The sequence below is a fragment of the Nuphar pumila genome, chromosome 5, assembly GCF_984573655.1.
Source record: "Nuphar pumila chromosome 5, dmNupPumi1.hap1.1, whole genome shotgun sequence".
NCBI lineage: Eukaryota > Viridiplantae > Streptophyta > Magnoliopsida > Nymphaeales > Nymphaeaceae > Nuphar > Nuphar pumila.
Window position 1 is genome coordinate 120,448,608 of NC_143253.1, and position 16,013 is coordinate 120,464,620.

The following is a 16,013-nucleotide window of genomic DNA, read 5'->3' on the forward strand; positions in this document are numbered from 1 at the left end:
AACAATGGGTAAAGAGGACAAACAAAAACCACGTTATAGTCTTAGAGAGAAGAAATGAGTTCTGCATTAATGCAAAATGACAATTTTAGCTTGTTACTATTTCCAAATGTACCATTTACCCCCATTCCAGAAGCATAAGCAGGGTCTACATCTCTAAGGGTCAACAAGTTTCTTTCTAGTAACAAAGTCATGAATTTACAAGTGTATGCATGGGTATATGTGTCAGAGACATGAATTGAAAAAAGTGTGTGATGTGTGCATGTGTTTTCATGCACGCAAAGGTAAGATTGCTCATTATTAGAGTGTTTCTGCAATTTTTTTGTGGTAGAAAAAAAAAAGAAAAAGCATAAGCATTTCAATATTATTATGGAACTTTATACAAATCAAATGCAAGGAGTCACCATACTCGTTTGTGTCTCTTGTTAACAAATAAAATGGAAATATTTTCAAACATCAGCAATGTAAAGCATATTTATCTAAATTTCACACCATACCAGTTTTGATACTGTACCTTCTACCTTTTAGACCTAGGATCTTCAAGATGCCCACTGAAAAAAAGGTCACCACCCTCCCCACAGGATAAAGGATCAGGGAAAGCCAAGCAACTGGTCTGACCTAGTAGCATTAGAAGGATGGATCAAAAATTCACATTAATAATATTTTAGATCTCACAATAGCTCATTACAGTTGAGTTTAACAAACATAAACATAAACCAGCACATTCCAATTTAAATTTTCAAGATAGCCATCCTGAGAAGAGATATATCTTACCACAAATCTAGCAACATCAGTGGCATTATGAACTGCTATACTTTTTGGAGTAATTTCTGTGAGTAGTAAAATAGCAACCTGATTCATTCAAAAAAAAAGCTGGAAGCATTAATTAACTGGGCCAAATTTTAGAAGTATGTATGCACCTACACATACATGCATGCATGTGTATATACGCATTTACACATGTAAAAAAAATACATTACGTCATATGATTTGCACTACCAAAATACAAAATTTTATAACTTAACCCCATGCAGTGCTTTGAAACATTTGAGATCACACTTATAACATCACATGCAAATCATCTGCATGATATTTATATCTATCAATGAACATTGTACACTTGACCAACCTATAAGCGAAGTTAGTTGGGAACATAACATACATGCATGGATTAACATGAATAGCATGTATTTTAAATGAAATAGGTAGCAGCAGCATGATGGTAGGCAAGTAAATAAATCTCATAGATAAACCAGATTTCCAAATACCTTATGTAAGAAAGATATTAGATAATAATGGAGAACTGAATCCAACATGTCCTTTTCAGGATTGCAAACTCAAACTATTCTAGCCAGCCAGTCCAACCACAGACAGACTGGGTGGTCACGTTGGAGGAGCAAGAACATAAGAACTTGAATAACAAAAATAGATAGCATTGGAGAGGAAATAAATAAACCAAAAAATAATACAATAACAGGCAAAAGAATGTGCGTGTATATGCAATAAAACAAACTAAATATGGTATGTGTACTTAGCAAAATGAAATTGTACAAGTATATGTGATATAAATAAGCAAATCTATGTGATTGCTATCCACAATTTTTCAGAAATCAAGTCGAAGGTGTTGATGAAATCAATGGATGACTTTGCTCATAAATGTCTGAAAGGTTGTCTTAGTATTCTGATTGAATGACTGTAATAATGATGAAGGGAATAGACATCGTCACATCGCAAATGAGGCAGCTCAAATTTGTAGTAGTAAGGGGTGATCAGCCACACTAGATTTATGTATGGTAATACTAATACACCATAGTGGTGTTTAAATATGGGCTCTTATATATATATATATATATATATATATATTCTATGACTGTAATATGTATTACCCTCTAGGGGTATTTTGGTCTTTTACCATTGTAATAGGTATTGCCCATTAGGGGGCTTTTTATTTTATTTAATTATGTTGACCTTTGCTATATTGTCAAGGACATTTTTGTCCTTGGTCCTTGACAATATAACAGCTATATAGCTGTTGGGAGCTCCCAACAGCTAGAGAACAGCTAGAAATCTCTATATGGGAGCTCCCAACAGCCATAATAGGGAGCTTCTCTGATGCAGGGCAGGACCCGATTGGGCCCAGCGTGCCACTCGATCCACCACACATGGCAGATGCAAGACCCCGTGGAGATAACTCACCTGCAGGGACGGAGCCACGACGCAGGGAAGTACCCCTGCACACCTACGTCAGGCGTGGTGGAGCTCGCATGCACCAGAACCAGCTGCAAAGGGAGACTGAACCGGATCGTGGGTCGGATCCAAACCTGGATCCACGACCCGGTCCAGTAAACAGTCTTTAAAAGGCTGTCTAGGGTTGCGTGAAGGGCATTGAAGATTAAAAGAAGCCCAGCCGACTTTTCTTTTTGCTGCAGTTTTCCCTTTACTTATTTCCTGTTTTCCATTGCATTCTTCCCTGTTTATTGCATTTCTTTTATTGTTTATTGAAACATTTCTGAGTTAATAAAGAAGACAGTCCCACCGATTCACGGTGGGCCATTATTTTCTCCCCTCCTTCAACGTGAGTTGCATCAAAGTGGTATCAGAGCAGCGGGCGTTCCGACTTCATCAGCGGTATGGCTCTTGAGGAGGGAACCGATCCGGTACAAGGCGAAGCGCGTGAGGAGGCGAGCAGCGAAGACCCAATGCTGCGTGTCATGGAGGTGTTGACAAAAATACAAGAAAATGTGGTGCGTATCAGTCGGGACGTGGCAACCATATCCCGGCGACTGGATGGGGTCGAAGGCCGAGTCGCTGCCCTTGAGTCGCCGGTGGATTCCACTGCGACCTCAAGGCAAAGACTGGAGGGTGCACTGAAGGTCGTAGCAGACGCGGCAGCAGTCCAGCCGACGTCTTGTCAACCAGACTGTGTTGTTGCTCCACGACCAGCAGATCCTCCTCCACTCCCAGGTACGACAGCCACGGCGTCACATGCAACAGGTACCCCCCATCCGAACCAAGAAGGTAGGGCAGGGCAACCCCATGTCGTTGGTACAGTATCGCCCTGGCCTCGAGTCATGGGGGTTATACCACCGGCTGGGCTGGGCCTGCAGGAACCCAGCGACACACCGGGTCCTGCCACAAATTTTTGTCCGAGTGCACCCCAGACCAGGGCTCGGTTTCCTGTGGGTCTGCCGCAGGTAGGGTTGGGTCCGCAAGGACCCAGCAGTATGCAGGACCCCGCTGCGGGCCCCAGCGCAGCAACCCGACCCCAGAAAGAGCTGTTTCTCCCTCCTGGTCCCGCGCGCAGAAGCATTGCGATAACCAGCCAGCGGGTGGAACCTGGCGAACCTGTGTGGATGGGTCCGAACCCGAAAGGGTCCGGGCCAGAACAGTTTTCAGCAGGACCCAGGCCTGGATTTCGGGGACCATCCGTTGGGTCCCTGGGAGCAGGTCTGGGATCCGAACCCCCTTACCCAGCCAATACAATTGGGTTTGGTTCGCGGTTCATCCCGAACCAAACCCAACCCATTAGTTTCGAACCCACAATTGAATCCAATACCGACCCAGACCCATATCGGACCCGGACGGAGCTCCAGATTGGATTTGAGCCGGGTCAGAACCAGACCCATAATCTCTTGGATCGGGGATCGAGTTCAGACCAAGCCTATTATCCCCAAAACTCGAACCTCGATCCCTCCCATCCCTATCTGGGTCCGACGAGTAGTGTAGGAGTGGGCCCGATTCACATTCCATCGGGCGAGTCAACCCATCCATATACCAACCAAGGCCCATACCCATACCCAAACCCAAACCCAAACCAACCCGGTTATCCAAATCAAGGCCTATACCCATACCCAAACCCAAGCCAACCCGTTTATCCAAACCAAGGCTCATACCCATACCCAAACCAACCCGTTTACCCAGACTTGACACAAAACCCAACTCAATATCCGGCCCAACCCCATATTCCTAACCCACAACCATATTATACCAATTCTACCCGTCCGGAACCAGAACCTCAACCGAACCTTCCCCCGAACCTTGGACTTCCCGTCATTCCAGTACCCTCATACCGGCCACAGATGGTGCCCGCCCACGGGCAAACCCGACCAAGGCAATGTCAGCAGGAACCGGCGCGTCCCGACCGCCGACCCCCCATCAGGAGAGATCGACAGCACCAGCATCCTGGCGAACAATACCATCATATGGGCAATGAAGCAGTTTGGGACGACGACATTTTCTGGAACGAGCATCCTGCAGGGATAGTGGAGCCGCGACAACAGAGACCACCAGACCACTCTTCCACCTATGGCGTGAAATTGGATCTTCCGGAGTTTGCGGGGCGATTCGACGCAGAACAGTTTTTCGACTGGTCTTATGCAGTGCAGTTTTTCTTCGATTATCACACAGTTGCTGAACATCGTCGTGTTTCGTTAGCTTCTACACGATTGAGAGGCCTAGCACAGACATGGTGGGTGGAGTTACAACGATCAAGGGAGCGGCAGGGATTAGAACGCGTACAGTCGTGGGAAGAAATGCAAAGACTGATGCAGTCAAAGTTCGTGCCTTCGGATCACGCCGAGCGAGCCTACAAGGAATACCTGACCCTGCGCCAAGGCTCCCGAACTGTAGCAGAGTACACCGCGGAGTTCCATCGTCTTTCCCTGCGTGTGCAGATCGAGGAAACAGCTCGCCAGCAGGTCACGAGGTACATTTCGGGTCTCCGCCCTGCTATCTCTGATGATTTTAGTTGTGTCACAGTCGAAACATTAGATCAAGCCAGCAGTTATGCCATGAACATCGAGGATAAGCTGAAGCGGAGGCAGGAATATCGGACGACCCGTAGTGAGCCCTCCAACCGACCCAAGCCGAGTTTCCCAACCAGGGGAGCAAGCTCCCCTAGTGACTCAAAACCTAGGACCGACCTTAGCAAATCTGACCAGTCAGGTCCAGCTTTCCACACCCGGTCCAAAACCAAACCTACTGAGTCAACCCTTCGTTGCTTTAGGTGTCAAGAGTTAGGACATGTCGTGTCCAAGTGTTCGACCGTGAGCAAGAACACTCATCTAGTTGAAGGGATTGTCGAGTCCGCAAGTGAGAGTGATAGTGAGGACAATTCATTAGTTGAGGTTGAGGATGAGCGGGGAGTTATAGAGTTCGACGGCAACGTCGAAAGTTTGTTGTCCATCCGTCATGTGTTGACCACACCCCGAGAATTGACCCCATCGAAATGGCTAAGGAACAACATTTTTAGGACTCGATGCAACTGTGAAGGTCACGCGTGTGATGTCATCATTGACACCGGAGCATGTGAGAACATGGTATCTGAGAGTGTGGTGTCTACCTTGAAACTCAACACCGAAACGTTATCCCAACCCTATAAGATGGCCTGGTTCAAGAAAGGAAATGAGGTTCCCATCACTCAGCGTTGCCTAGTCCGGTTTTCCATGGGGGAACACTACCACGATGAGGTGTGGTGTGATGTGGCCCCTATGCATGCGTGTCACATTCTTTTGGGACGTCCCTGGCAGTTTGATCGCCAGACCATTCACGATGGCCGCAAGAACACTTACTCTTTTATCTTTAATGGCCATAAGATCGTCCTTCTACCAATCCGGGAGACGGGTTTCCCCACAGTTGACAAACCCGAGCGAGTCCCCCGACTCGCAGGTCTCTCATACCGGCTTTTCCTGGACCACTGCCAGGAAGATGGCTATTGTTATGCCCTGGTGGCTAAGCCAGTAATGAGTTCACCTGTGTCCATTCCCGCGGATGTTGCCCCTCTTCTCGAGGAATTCCGCGACGTTATGCCGGATGACCTTCCTGATGGATTACCTTCGACAAGGGTGGTTCAGCATGCCATTGATTTTGTACCCGGGTCGAGTCTACCCAACCTTCCAGCTTATCGCATGAACCCCTCCGAACACGCGGAGTTGTTAAGACAGGTTCAGGAATTACTGAAAAAGGGTTTCATTCGTGAGAGTGTTAGTCCTTGTGCCGTGCCTGCCTTACTCACTCCCAAGAAAGATGGGTCCATGCGCATGTGTGTCGATAGTCGTGCGATCAATCGCATCACCGTCAAGTACCGTTTTCCCATTCCTCGTCTAGATGATATGTTTGATATGTTATCCGGTGCCTCCATTTTCTCTAAAATTGATTTAAAAAGCGGATATCATCAGATTCGGATACGCGAGGGAGACGAGTGGAAAACAGCATTTAAGACACGTGATGGATTGTACGAGTGGTTAGTTATGCCGTTTGGGTTGTCTAATGCCCCCAGTACCTTCATGAACATGATGACCCAAGTTTTGCGTCCGTGTCTTGGGAAGTTTGTTGTTGTCTACTTTGACGACATCTTGGTCTATAGTTCTTCATTGTCTGATCATTTGAGTCACCTGCGTCAAGTCTTAGATATTTTGAGAAAGGAAAAATTGTATGCCAATGCCAAGAAGTGTGAGTTTATGACATCCAGTGTCGTGTTCTTAGGGTTTATTGTGTCTTCTGATGGCGTCAAGGCCGACCCCGCTAAAGTCCGAGCGATTGTCGATTGGCCTACCCCAAAGACTATAGGAGAGATCCGTAGTTTCCACGGGTTAGCCACCTTTTACCGACGTTTCGTGAGAAATTTTAGTACCCTTATGACCCCCATCACAGAGTGCCTAAAAGGTACTAGCTTTCATTGGACGCCAGCGGCGAGCAAAGCCTTTACGATCATCAAGGACAAAATGACCAGTGCCCCTGTCTTAGCCCTCCCCGATTTTAGTGCAGTCTTTGAGGTTGAATGTGATGCCTCTAAAGTGGGGATTGGCGCCGTCTTGAGTCAGAATCGTAGGCCTGTCGCCTTCTTTAGCGAGAAGCTGACTCAAGCCAGGTGCCAATACTCCACTTACGATGTTGAGTTTTATGCCGTTGTACAAGCCCTTCGTTATTGGAGGCATTATCTCATTTACAAGGAATTTGTTTTGTACACGGATCATGAGGCATTGAAGTACCTGAATAGTCAGAAAAAGTTGAGTGTCCGTCATGCCAAGTGGGTCAGCTTCTTGCAAGAGTACACCTTTTCGCTTCGGCATCAATCGGGTACCCTGAACAAGGTGGCTGACGCTCTTAGTAGGAAGAACAGCCTGTTGATGACTATGTCGGTGCAGGTCATAGGTTTTGAACAATGCAAAGAGTTATACTCTACGGACCCTGATTTTCACAAAGCCTGGGAAGGATGCACCTCTTCCGCTCGTAACCTTGACCCCCGTTTTTGTATTCATAATGGTTATCTCTTCCATGGCAACCAATTATGTGTACCCAATTTCTCTCTCAGGCTTCAGTTGATTTCTGAATTACATGAAGGTGGGTTAGCAGGGCATTTCGGGCATGATAAGACGTTCGCTCTCTTAGATGAACGATACTTTTGGCCCAAAATGCGCAAAGATGTTGCCAAGTTTATCCAAGGCTGTCATGTGTGTCAAGTGTCCAAGGGTCATCGTCAGAATAGTGGTCTGTACACCCCGTTACCCATTCCTGAGCGACCGTGGGAGCATGTGTCCATGGATTTTATTGTGGGCCTTCCCCGTACACCACGTCGTTTTGATTCAATTTTAGTCGTTGTTGACCGGTTCTCCAAAATGGCTATCTTTATCCCGTGCAAGCGCACCACCGATGCCTCTTTAGTCGCTTCATATTATTTCAAAGATGTTGCCCGTTTTCACGGTCTACCTCACACAATCACTTCCGATCGCGATACGCGTTTTATGAGCCATTTTTGGAAGTCGCTATGGACCCTGTTGAAAACTAAGCTCCAGTTCAGTAGCGCGTATCACCCCCAGACTGATGGTCAAACCGAAGTCGTGAACCGCACCTTAGGAAATTTATTACGGAGCTTAGTGGGTGAAAATGTCAAAACTTGGGATCTCGTTCTGCCTCAAGCCGAGTTCGCCTATAACAACTCCATTAACCGGTCCACTGGTAAATCCCCGTTCCAAGTAGTGTATGGTTGTTCTCCCACCCATGTCGTTGACCTCGCCCCTGTGACAGATCTCTCAGCTCCAGCTCCGGATGCCTTTGATGCCGTTGAATATATGCGTGACATTCACAGCCAAGTCCGGGCCAAACTTGTTGAATGATGCAGGGCAGGACCCGATTGGGCCCAGCGTGCCACTCGATCCACCACACAGGGCAGATGCAAGACCCCGTGGAGATAACTCACCTGCAGGGACGGAGCCACGACGCAGGGAAGTACCCCTGCACACCTACGTCAGGCGTGGTGGAGCTCGCATGCACCATAACCAGCTGCAAAGGGAGACTGAACCGGATCGTGGGTCGGATCCAAACCTAGATCCACGACCCGGTCCAGTAAACAGTCTTTAAAAGGCTGTCTAGGGTTGCGTGAAGGGCATTGAAGATTAAAAGAAGCCCAGCCGACTTTTCTTTTTGCTGCAGTTTTCCCTTCTTTACTTATTTCCTGTTTTCCATTGCATTCTTCCCTGTTTATTGCATTTCTTTTATTGTTTATTGAAACATTTCTGAGTTAATAAAGAAGACAGTCCCACCGATTCACGGTGGGCCATTATTTTCTCCCCTCCTTCAACGTGAGTTGCATCACTCTCACTCCCTCCTTTGTGTATATATATGGGCCTTCAGCCCCTTGTATTTTTATACATTTTGTGTGCATTTGTTAAGTAAATAAAGATTATATTTTTATATTGTAAATGTTCCTTGAGCCCCTAAGTGGCTATTGTGCTTGTTCCCCTTTTGTGGGTTTGTATTTGTTTCTTGTTTGAGGTGTGTGGAGACTTCTTGATCTCATTACATGGTATCAGAGCTATCACAAATTTTGATCTTGGTAAAGCTTGTTTGTGTGGACGTGAGATCGTGGATCATATGATTGTAGACTCGTGGTGCTCGAAAGAACTTCGCCTTCATTGTCTTCTTCCTCTCTATTTCTCCATCTTTCTCTCTCTTTCTCTTCTTGTATCTATGAAGGATGAACGAGAAGTGATTGTCACTATCCCTGTAAGACTCAATGACACGAACTATGTGATGTGGGCATCCATAATAAAGCATAAGATTTGGGGAAATGGTCTATGGGGCTTGGTAGACGGATCCGAGAAAGAACCAAAACTTGTTCTTTCCAAGAATGAGAACAGCAAAGAATATGCGCTTCAAGGAGAAGAAATGAACAACGTCGTTGCCGACTATGAAAGAGATGGAAGGAATAAAAGATGGGTTATTCCAGTGTTGATATAAAGAAATGTTACAGTTTAGCCAAATTTGAATTTGCTAGTGATGTTTGGAAATAACTCCAAGATATGTACTCCCTAAGAGATGCCAAATTTGAATTTGCTAGTGACGTTTGGAAATAACTCCAAGATATGTACTCCTTAAGAGATATGGCTCATGTATGTAACCTTCAAAAGAAAGTGAGGACTGTGACCCAAGGAGACATGAGCATAAGAGAATATTACAATGCTCTCTCTCCATTGCGATGAACTTGCCCTTATAGAGCCTAAGTGGCATTGTCTACTTGACATAAAACTCCGTGAAAAACAAATCAATGTGGGGCATTTTTATAACTTTGTAAATGGGCTTAGACCCGAGTTTAAGGGGACCAAATCAGCTCTCCTTCGTAGAGAAGGTGTTTCTTCCATAGTTGAAACTCTAGAAGAACTAACTATGGAAGAAAATAAGTTGAAGAAACCCTCCTCTAAAGATGAAAAATCCATACTTCCTATGTCAAGGCCCGAAAATCACACAAAAACCTACAAGCTTCCTCACTTTAGAAGAGGCTCGAATTATTAGAGTACGATATTTCATATATGGGTCTGGATCTGGATCCAACCCATTGTGTAATATGTCCAGCGTGTAATATTGGACACCTTTGTAAATACATGTGATATATAAGGGTATTCTTGTAAATCATGTATTAGGGTTATTACTTTATATTGAATAAAATCAGATCATGTCTCCCTCACTATTCATTAAGGGAATATGTGATCAGTTAAAGCCCTATCTCTCTCCTCTCTGAGTTTTTTTGCTTGTGAACAGATTTAGATGATTCCTGACATGGTATCAGAGCAAATCTGACTCTAGGGCTGAGATCTTCTCTAGAAGATGTGTCTCGAAAGGTCCTTTCCATCTTTTCTATGGAGGAGTGATGCCCTAACTTGTTCAAATTCAGGTCGAAGACCATGAAGAAATTGGAAAAAGTGCTCTTTTTCAAGTTGTTCCCTTCTTAACTCAATATCTTCCGGAGCCACCCATTTAGGCTCAAGAAGAACAAGTTCATCCCAAAGAGGAGTTAGAGAGCTAAAGTAGTCCCGGACACTCATATCCATTTTTTTGGTGGAACGGATTTTTTCTTGACAAAAAAATTGACGGGCAAGATCCTTTTGGGTAACCCTTAAGGAAAAACCACGCTTCATTGGCCCTCCTAAATTTGGCAATATTAGCACAATTTTTTAGGTCTACATTGTTCATAAACCATGCCAAAATTTTGGCATGGTTACTTTCCCAATCCTCAACTTTGGATTGATGGTCATTGATAGCTTTGATGCGCTCATCGCCATCCAAAGCTTTTTCAACCTCATTTTCGATTTTAGTGAGAATAAGAGAAGGTTCGGGAGTAGTTCCCATAACAAAACCCCATAGTTTCTTACCTCTTAGATGATTTTCCATAGCGGAGGCCCACATAAGATAGTTGGACCCATTGAGCTTAAAAGAAAGCTCAACTTTAGAATCACGTTCCATCGGCACCAAATATTTTTTCTTTCTTCAAAAGCTTGAGAGGCACACGTCCCAAGATAGCAAAGAGAAGCCCAATCACCAACCGAGCTCTGATACCATGTAATGAGAAGAGGCGGAAGCACCAATAGAGCAAAGGCACTCTTTAAGAGTGGCCACAAGAACCAAGAACACAAACACTAAAAAGTGTATACACAAAACTCACAAAAGTAGGAAATGACTTAAAGTCATAAGTTAAATATTATTGAAGAAAGAAAGAGGAGGGTGAAAACCCAATGCTTTTACAAGGGGAGAGCCTCCTCTATTTATAGAGGAGGAGAACTAAGAAGAGACCATAAAGGGGGGCTCCCTTCTAGTCGTTGGGAGCCCCAACGGTCATAAATATGATCGTTGGGGCCCCAACGATCATATGGGTGGGGCCCCTTTATGGTACTCCAAAGAGAAAAAAGGAGATAAAAAAAGAAAAAGAAAAAGAGAAAAAGAAAGAAAAAAAAAGGAAAAAGTAAAAAGGAAAAATTACATGGTAATTTACCAAAACACCCCTATCAGGTTTTTGGTTGTACAGAAAAACAGAAAAAAGAAAAAGAATTATGTATATATATATATATGTATATATATACTTATATATATACGAGTGTATATATATATGTATATGTATGTATATATTAATATATACGTAATTTAACAGACCCGCCCCATTTGATCCATGTTAATATGGATTTGGACCTAGTCCAGGATCCATATTGACTAGGATCTAATCCGAGTTGGGATCCAATTGGAGTGGATATGAATTTGGATGATAGATTCAATCTGGATCCATGATCCATCCATGGCACTTTTAAAACTAGCATGAATTTAAAGTTTTAAAAACAACCACTTTACATGTAGACTAAGGATGAGGTAGAGTTTTACCTGATATGGAGATTTAGAAGGGGGCATCCCCCCCTAGAATATTCCTTTGAAATATAAAAATAATAAAAAATAAAAATCTAGATGAAGATAAGGAGGTTAGATGTAGAGTTCTACACTTAGTAGAACTCTACCCCTAAAGAGGGACTAGAAGGGGGTGTCACCCCCTCTCTAGAGCATTTATCAAATATAAAAAGGAGCTAGAGCCTCTCCCTCTCTAGAAAACGTATTCTAGAGAGAGAGAAGGGGAAAGAGGAAAAATCTTGGGTTAGGGAGAAAGAGAAGAAAGAAAGAAAAGTGAGAAAAGAAGAGAAAAAAAAAAGAGAAGAGGAAGAAGAAGCCATCCATCGATTTTCTCTAGTTTTTCATACTTCGAATCAAGATACGGGTTTTCCTCTTAATTCGCGCGAGAAAGGGATTTGTATAAATCTGTCACAGGGACTAGGCCAACTGGGTGTTGCACCCGTGTCGACGTGACGCGACGCAGTGTGGGTGCGCATGAGGGTGCGGCACCTGGTGCGGTCAACCTAACCTTGAGTGTGGTCAACACACTCAGGGTCATTTATGTCCAATTTTTGGACTTTATATATATACATATATATATTTTATATTTTTGCCGCACCCCCGCACCCAAGTTTTTTGAAAGTGCCGCACACCCATTCCCGCAACCACACTCGCACCCATGTGACATAGGTATAAATTGATTTGAGCATAGATTTAGAAGGAAAAAAGGGAAATCTGATTTCAAAGATATATATATATATTTCATGATTGCCAATTTTATGAATCTAATTAGAAATACATATACATATATTGTCATGGTTACCGATTTCATGAATTTGATGAATATGTATATATATTTCTGATTTGTCGATTTCCTTGCTCATGCATCTGAAAATATATATGTAGTTCAAATTTGTCAATTTCATTACTCATGCATCTGAAAATTATATATATATAGATAGATCTGTCAATTTTATGTTCATGCATTTGAAACATAATATGGTTATTTTTTGTTTTGCCGATTGTATGCTCATACATCTGAATTATTTATTTATGATTCAGTTCTGCCGATTTCATGTTCATGCATCGGAATATGTATTTGTCTTAGTTGTCGATTTCATAAGCATGAGTCATATACTTTCATGTATTTAAATTTTTGGTCCGTCGACTTTATGAGTTAGATCAACTATGTATCTATTTTTTCATATTGCCAGCCATGTTTGGATACCTATTTTTTCATATTGCCGGCCATTTTTTCATATTCATAGGCTTTATGTAAATACCGATTTATATATATCAGTTGGTTCATGTTTGAATCTGATATACATCTATATGTATTTCAGATCACGTTTTTGAATCTGAAACATGTAGATACATGTCAGCCGAGTTATGTTATGAACCTGTTATATTATGCTAGCCGATCCATGTTGTGAAGCTAGTAAACAAATATATATCAGTTTGCAATTTTCGTTATTTAAATCTGACCACACTTATGTTTTCTCCAACTAACTGATTATGTGCAACTGATCTTGTACATGAACCGGCTCGCTCAACTGTATTTTTTTTATGTCAGCCGATTCATGTACATAAAGCTGATCATGTACGTGAATCTGACCAGTAGCTGTTTATCTACCTGATTGGTCATCCATGTGCATGAATCTGATCATAGTCAGACTAGTAGTTGTTTATCTTCCTGATTGGTCATCCTGATCATGTATATGAATCTTGGCAGCAGTTGTTTATGTTCTTGATTGGTTGATCCATGTACATGAATCTGACCAGTAGTTATTACTTTCTGACTGACCGATCCATGTACATGAATCTAACCAGTAGTTGTTACTTTCTGACTAACCGATCCATATACATGAATCTGAACACTTATATTTTCTTATTTGCGTATTTGTGTACATGAAACTGATCATGTACACGAATCTGATCGGCACTTGTAATTTTCTGCACAGTTGATTCATGTACATGAAGTTGATCATGTACATGAATCTGATCAATATTTGTATGTTTCTGATTAACCGATTCATGTACATGAAGCTGAATATGTACATGAATTTGTTTAGCACACATACATGAATCAGATAAGAAATTATGTGTCTATTCTTGCTTAGTTGATTCATTTACATGAAGTTGATCGTATGCATGTTTGCAGTTAGCAGGTCATGCACACGAATCTAATCGAAATATGTATTTTCTGATTAGGTACATAAATTTGATAACTGATCAGTTTGTAGTTTTCTTAGAAAAAGCATGAATTTGAATATAATTAGTTGTTTGCATGACTGTGATCATATACATATTTAATTTATCATGAATAGTGTGGTTTGCAAGCCTATATGTGCTTGGCTAAATGTGATTTTATTTTGTGTTATGAATGTGCATTGTGAACATAAATTGTAAAACTGTGTGTATGTTCACTGACATTTTGCAATTTGCATAAATCACTTTTTGAGATATGTTAGTGGTTATGTGTGAACCATTGTGGGCCTATTCAGGACAAGAGCATATGTTGCTCCAATGTTATTGAATTATTTATGCATTGCAAAATGATTTCTGAAAATTATTATTTTTAAAAATTAATTACATTGTTAAATTGTAAGGGTCAAGGCCCGAAATTGTTATTGCATGTACATTTGCAAAACAGTTCTCATGTAAAGAACTTGAAATTAATTTAATTGATAAAAGAGACTAAAACAGTATAATTATATTCTTCCTTGATGTCTCTTCCACAGTGTGAGAATCTTGGATGACGGTCATAGAGGACCGTAAGGATATTAAAACTTCGTGTGCAATTGTGCCCCAGAACCCAATGTATGCTTCATGTTCCCGATCACGATTTCCCGATCACGATTTTAAGGAGCTTTCAATCACTTTGCCTAGGAGTGGTGTTGTTGACTCAGCTGTAGTTATTGGTATATCAAAAAAGTGGCGTCAATGGATATTGATTTTCTTGATGTCTCGGCATTAGGTATTGATTCCTAATGTTCTGATTGATGGTGTTGATTCCTGACATTGGTCGATGAACAAGTGTAGAACCCAGTAATTAAAATACAAAATGTGTGTTAATCTATAACTGAGAACTAACTTGAACTTCGAGAAATGTGCATTTTTTTAGTATTTGCAGGTTTAAGAAAAAGTATAAATTAAACTTGTGTGCATTTAAATAGGGACATGCATGCAAAAGCAACTCTAGTAAATAACTTAAGTTATTCATGCACGTGCATTGAATCAAGCATATTTTATTGTTCAACATTAGTTTCATGCATTTTCGCATATTTGATTTAGCATGATAATTGTTAAATGCTTGAATGGTAAGTTATTGCTTGTGATTTTCTTATGTATGAGTTAATTTATGTTATTTTCTTTACTGTTCGATTTTTAAAGGAATTCGTACGGGGACTTCGGTTCTTATCCGTTTTCTTAAAACTGTTTTACAGGCACACATGCTCAGTGACGTGTAGGACTGGCTGGTTGGAGGACAAGAGACTTGTGGCTTGGTGTTTAATGACCAGAGCACAGGATTTTTGACAAAGTCGATTTTTATATTATTGAACTTTTGACTAAATGATTTAATTAATGAAGTTTGATTTATTACTTCTAGATGATTCAATGCATACAATGGTTCGTGGTTTGGTTATATTAAATCTGTGATGTACCCTGGGACCTTGGGAGGTTATGTGCAATTATTTAAAAAAAAATCACTATTTTTCGAGGGTCAGTTGGGATCGTTACAGTAACAATGATAACACTCATATGTTCCTCTATGTGGACGACAAGGAGTTAGTCATATCAAAGATGTTCTAGAAAACAATTTTGATATGACAGATCTTGGTTTTCTTAGATATTTTCTGTGAATTGAAGTTGCTTATTCGCCACGTGGATATTATTTGTTTCAAACTAAGTATGCAGTCAAAATAATTGAAAGGTCAAGTCTTACTGATGAAAAAAGAGTTGACACGTCAGAGGTCATTAATGCAAAAATAAAGAAAGATTATGGAGAACCTCTGAAGGATCCAACTCCATATCGCCAAATGTTGGCGCCCTAACTTACGTTTTTATTACTCGTCTTAATATTTCTCATGCTATTTATCCTGGTAGTCAATTTCAATATTCTCTCACTATAGTACATATAAGTGTTGTAACGAGAATAGTTAAATATGTTAAAGATACCCTTAATCATGGTCTACTTTTGTTATCTTCATCCCCATTAGATGTTATTGCATATACTGACTCTAATTGGGGACGAGATGTAAATGATCGTCCCTCAAGATTATATTGTGATAACAAGAGCGTCGTCTATATTGCAAGTAATCATACATTTCATGAGAGAACAAAGCATATCGAAATGAATTGCCATTATGTAC

The 16,013-nt window shown here is 41.7% G+C and overlaps 1 protein-coding gene across 2 annotated transcripts in view; it reads right to left on the reverse strand.

Moving 5' to 3' along the window:
* Positions 1-16,013, reverse strand: part of LOC149838401 (putative DUF21 domain-containing protein At3g13070, chloroplastic) — a 54,572-nt gene that overhangs the window by 28,106 nt on the left and 10,453 nt on the right. For both annotated transcript variants that reach the window (XR_016431959.1, XM_090006576.1), the window contains exons 4-5: positions 772-849; positions 512-615 (exon numbers count right to left, since the gene is read on the reverse strand). Coding sequence is in view for 1 of the 2 variants with exons in the window: in XM_090006576.1 (XP_089862702.1) it covers positions 512-615; positions 772-849 (182 nt within the window). In the remaining variant the exon portion in view is untranslated. The remainder of the gene's footprint in view (positions 1-511; positions 616-771; positions 850-16,013) is intronic.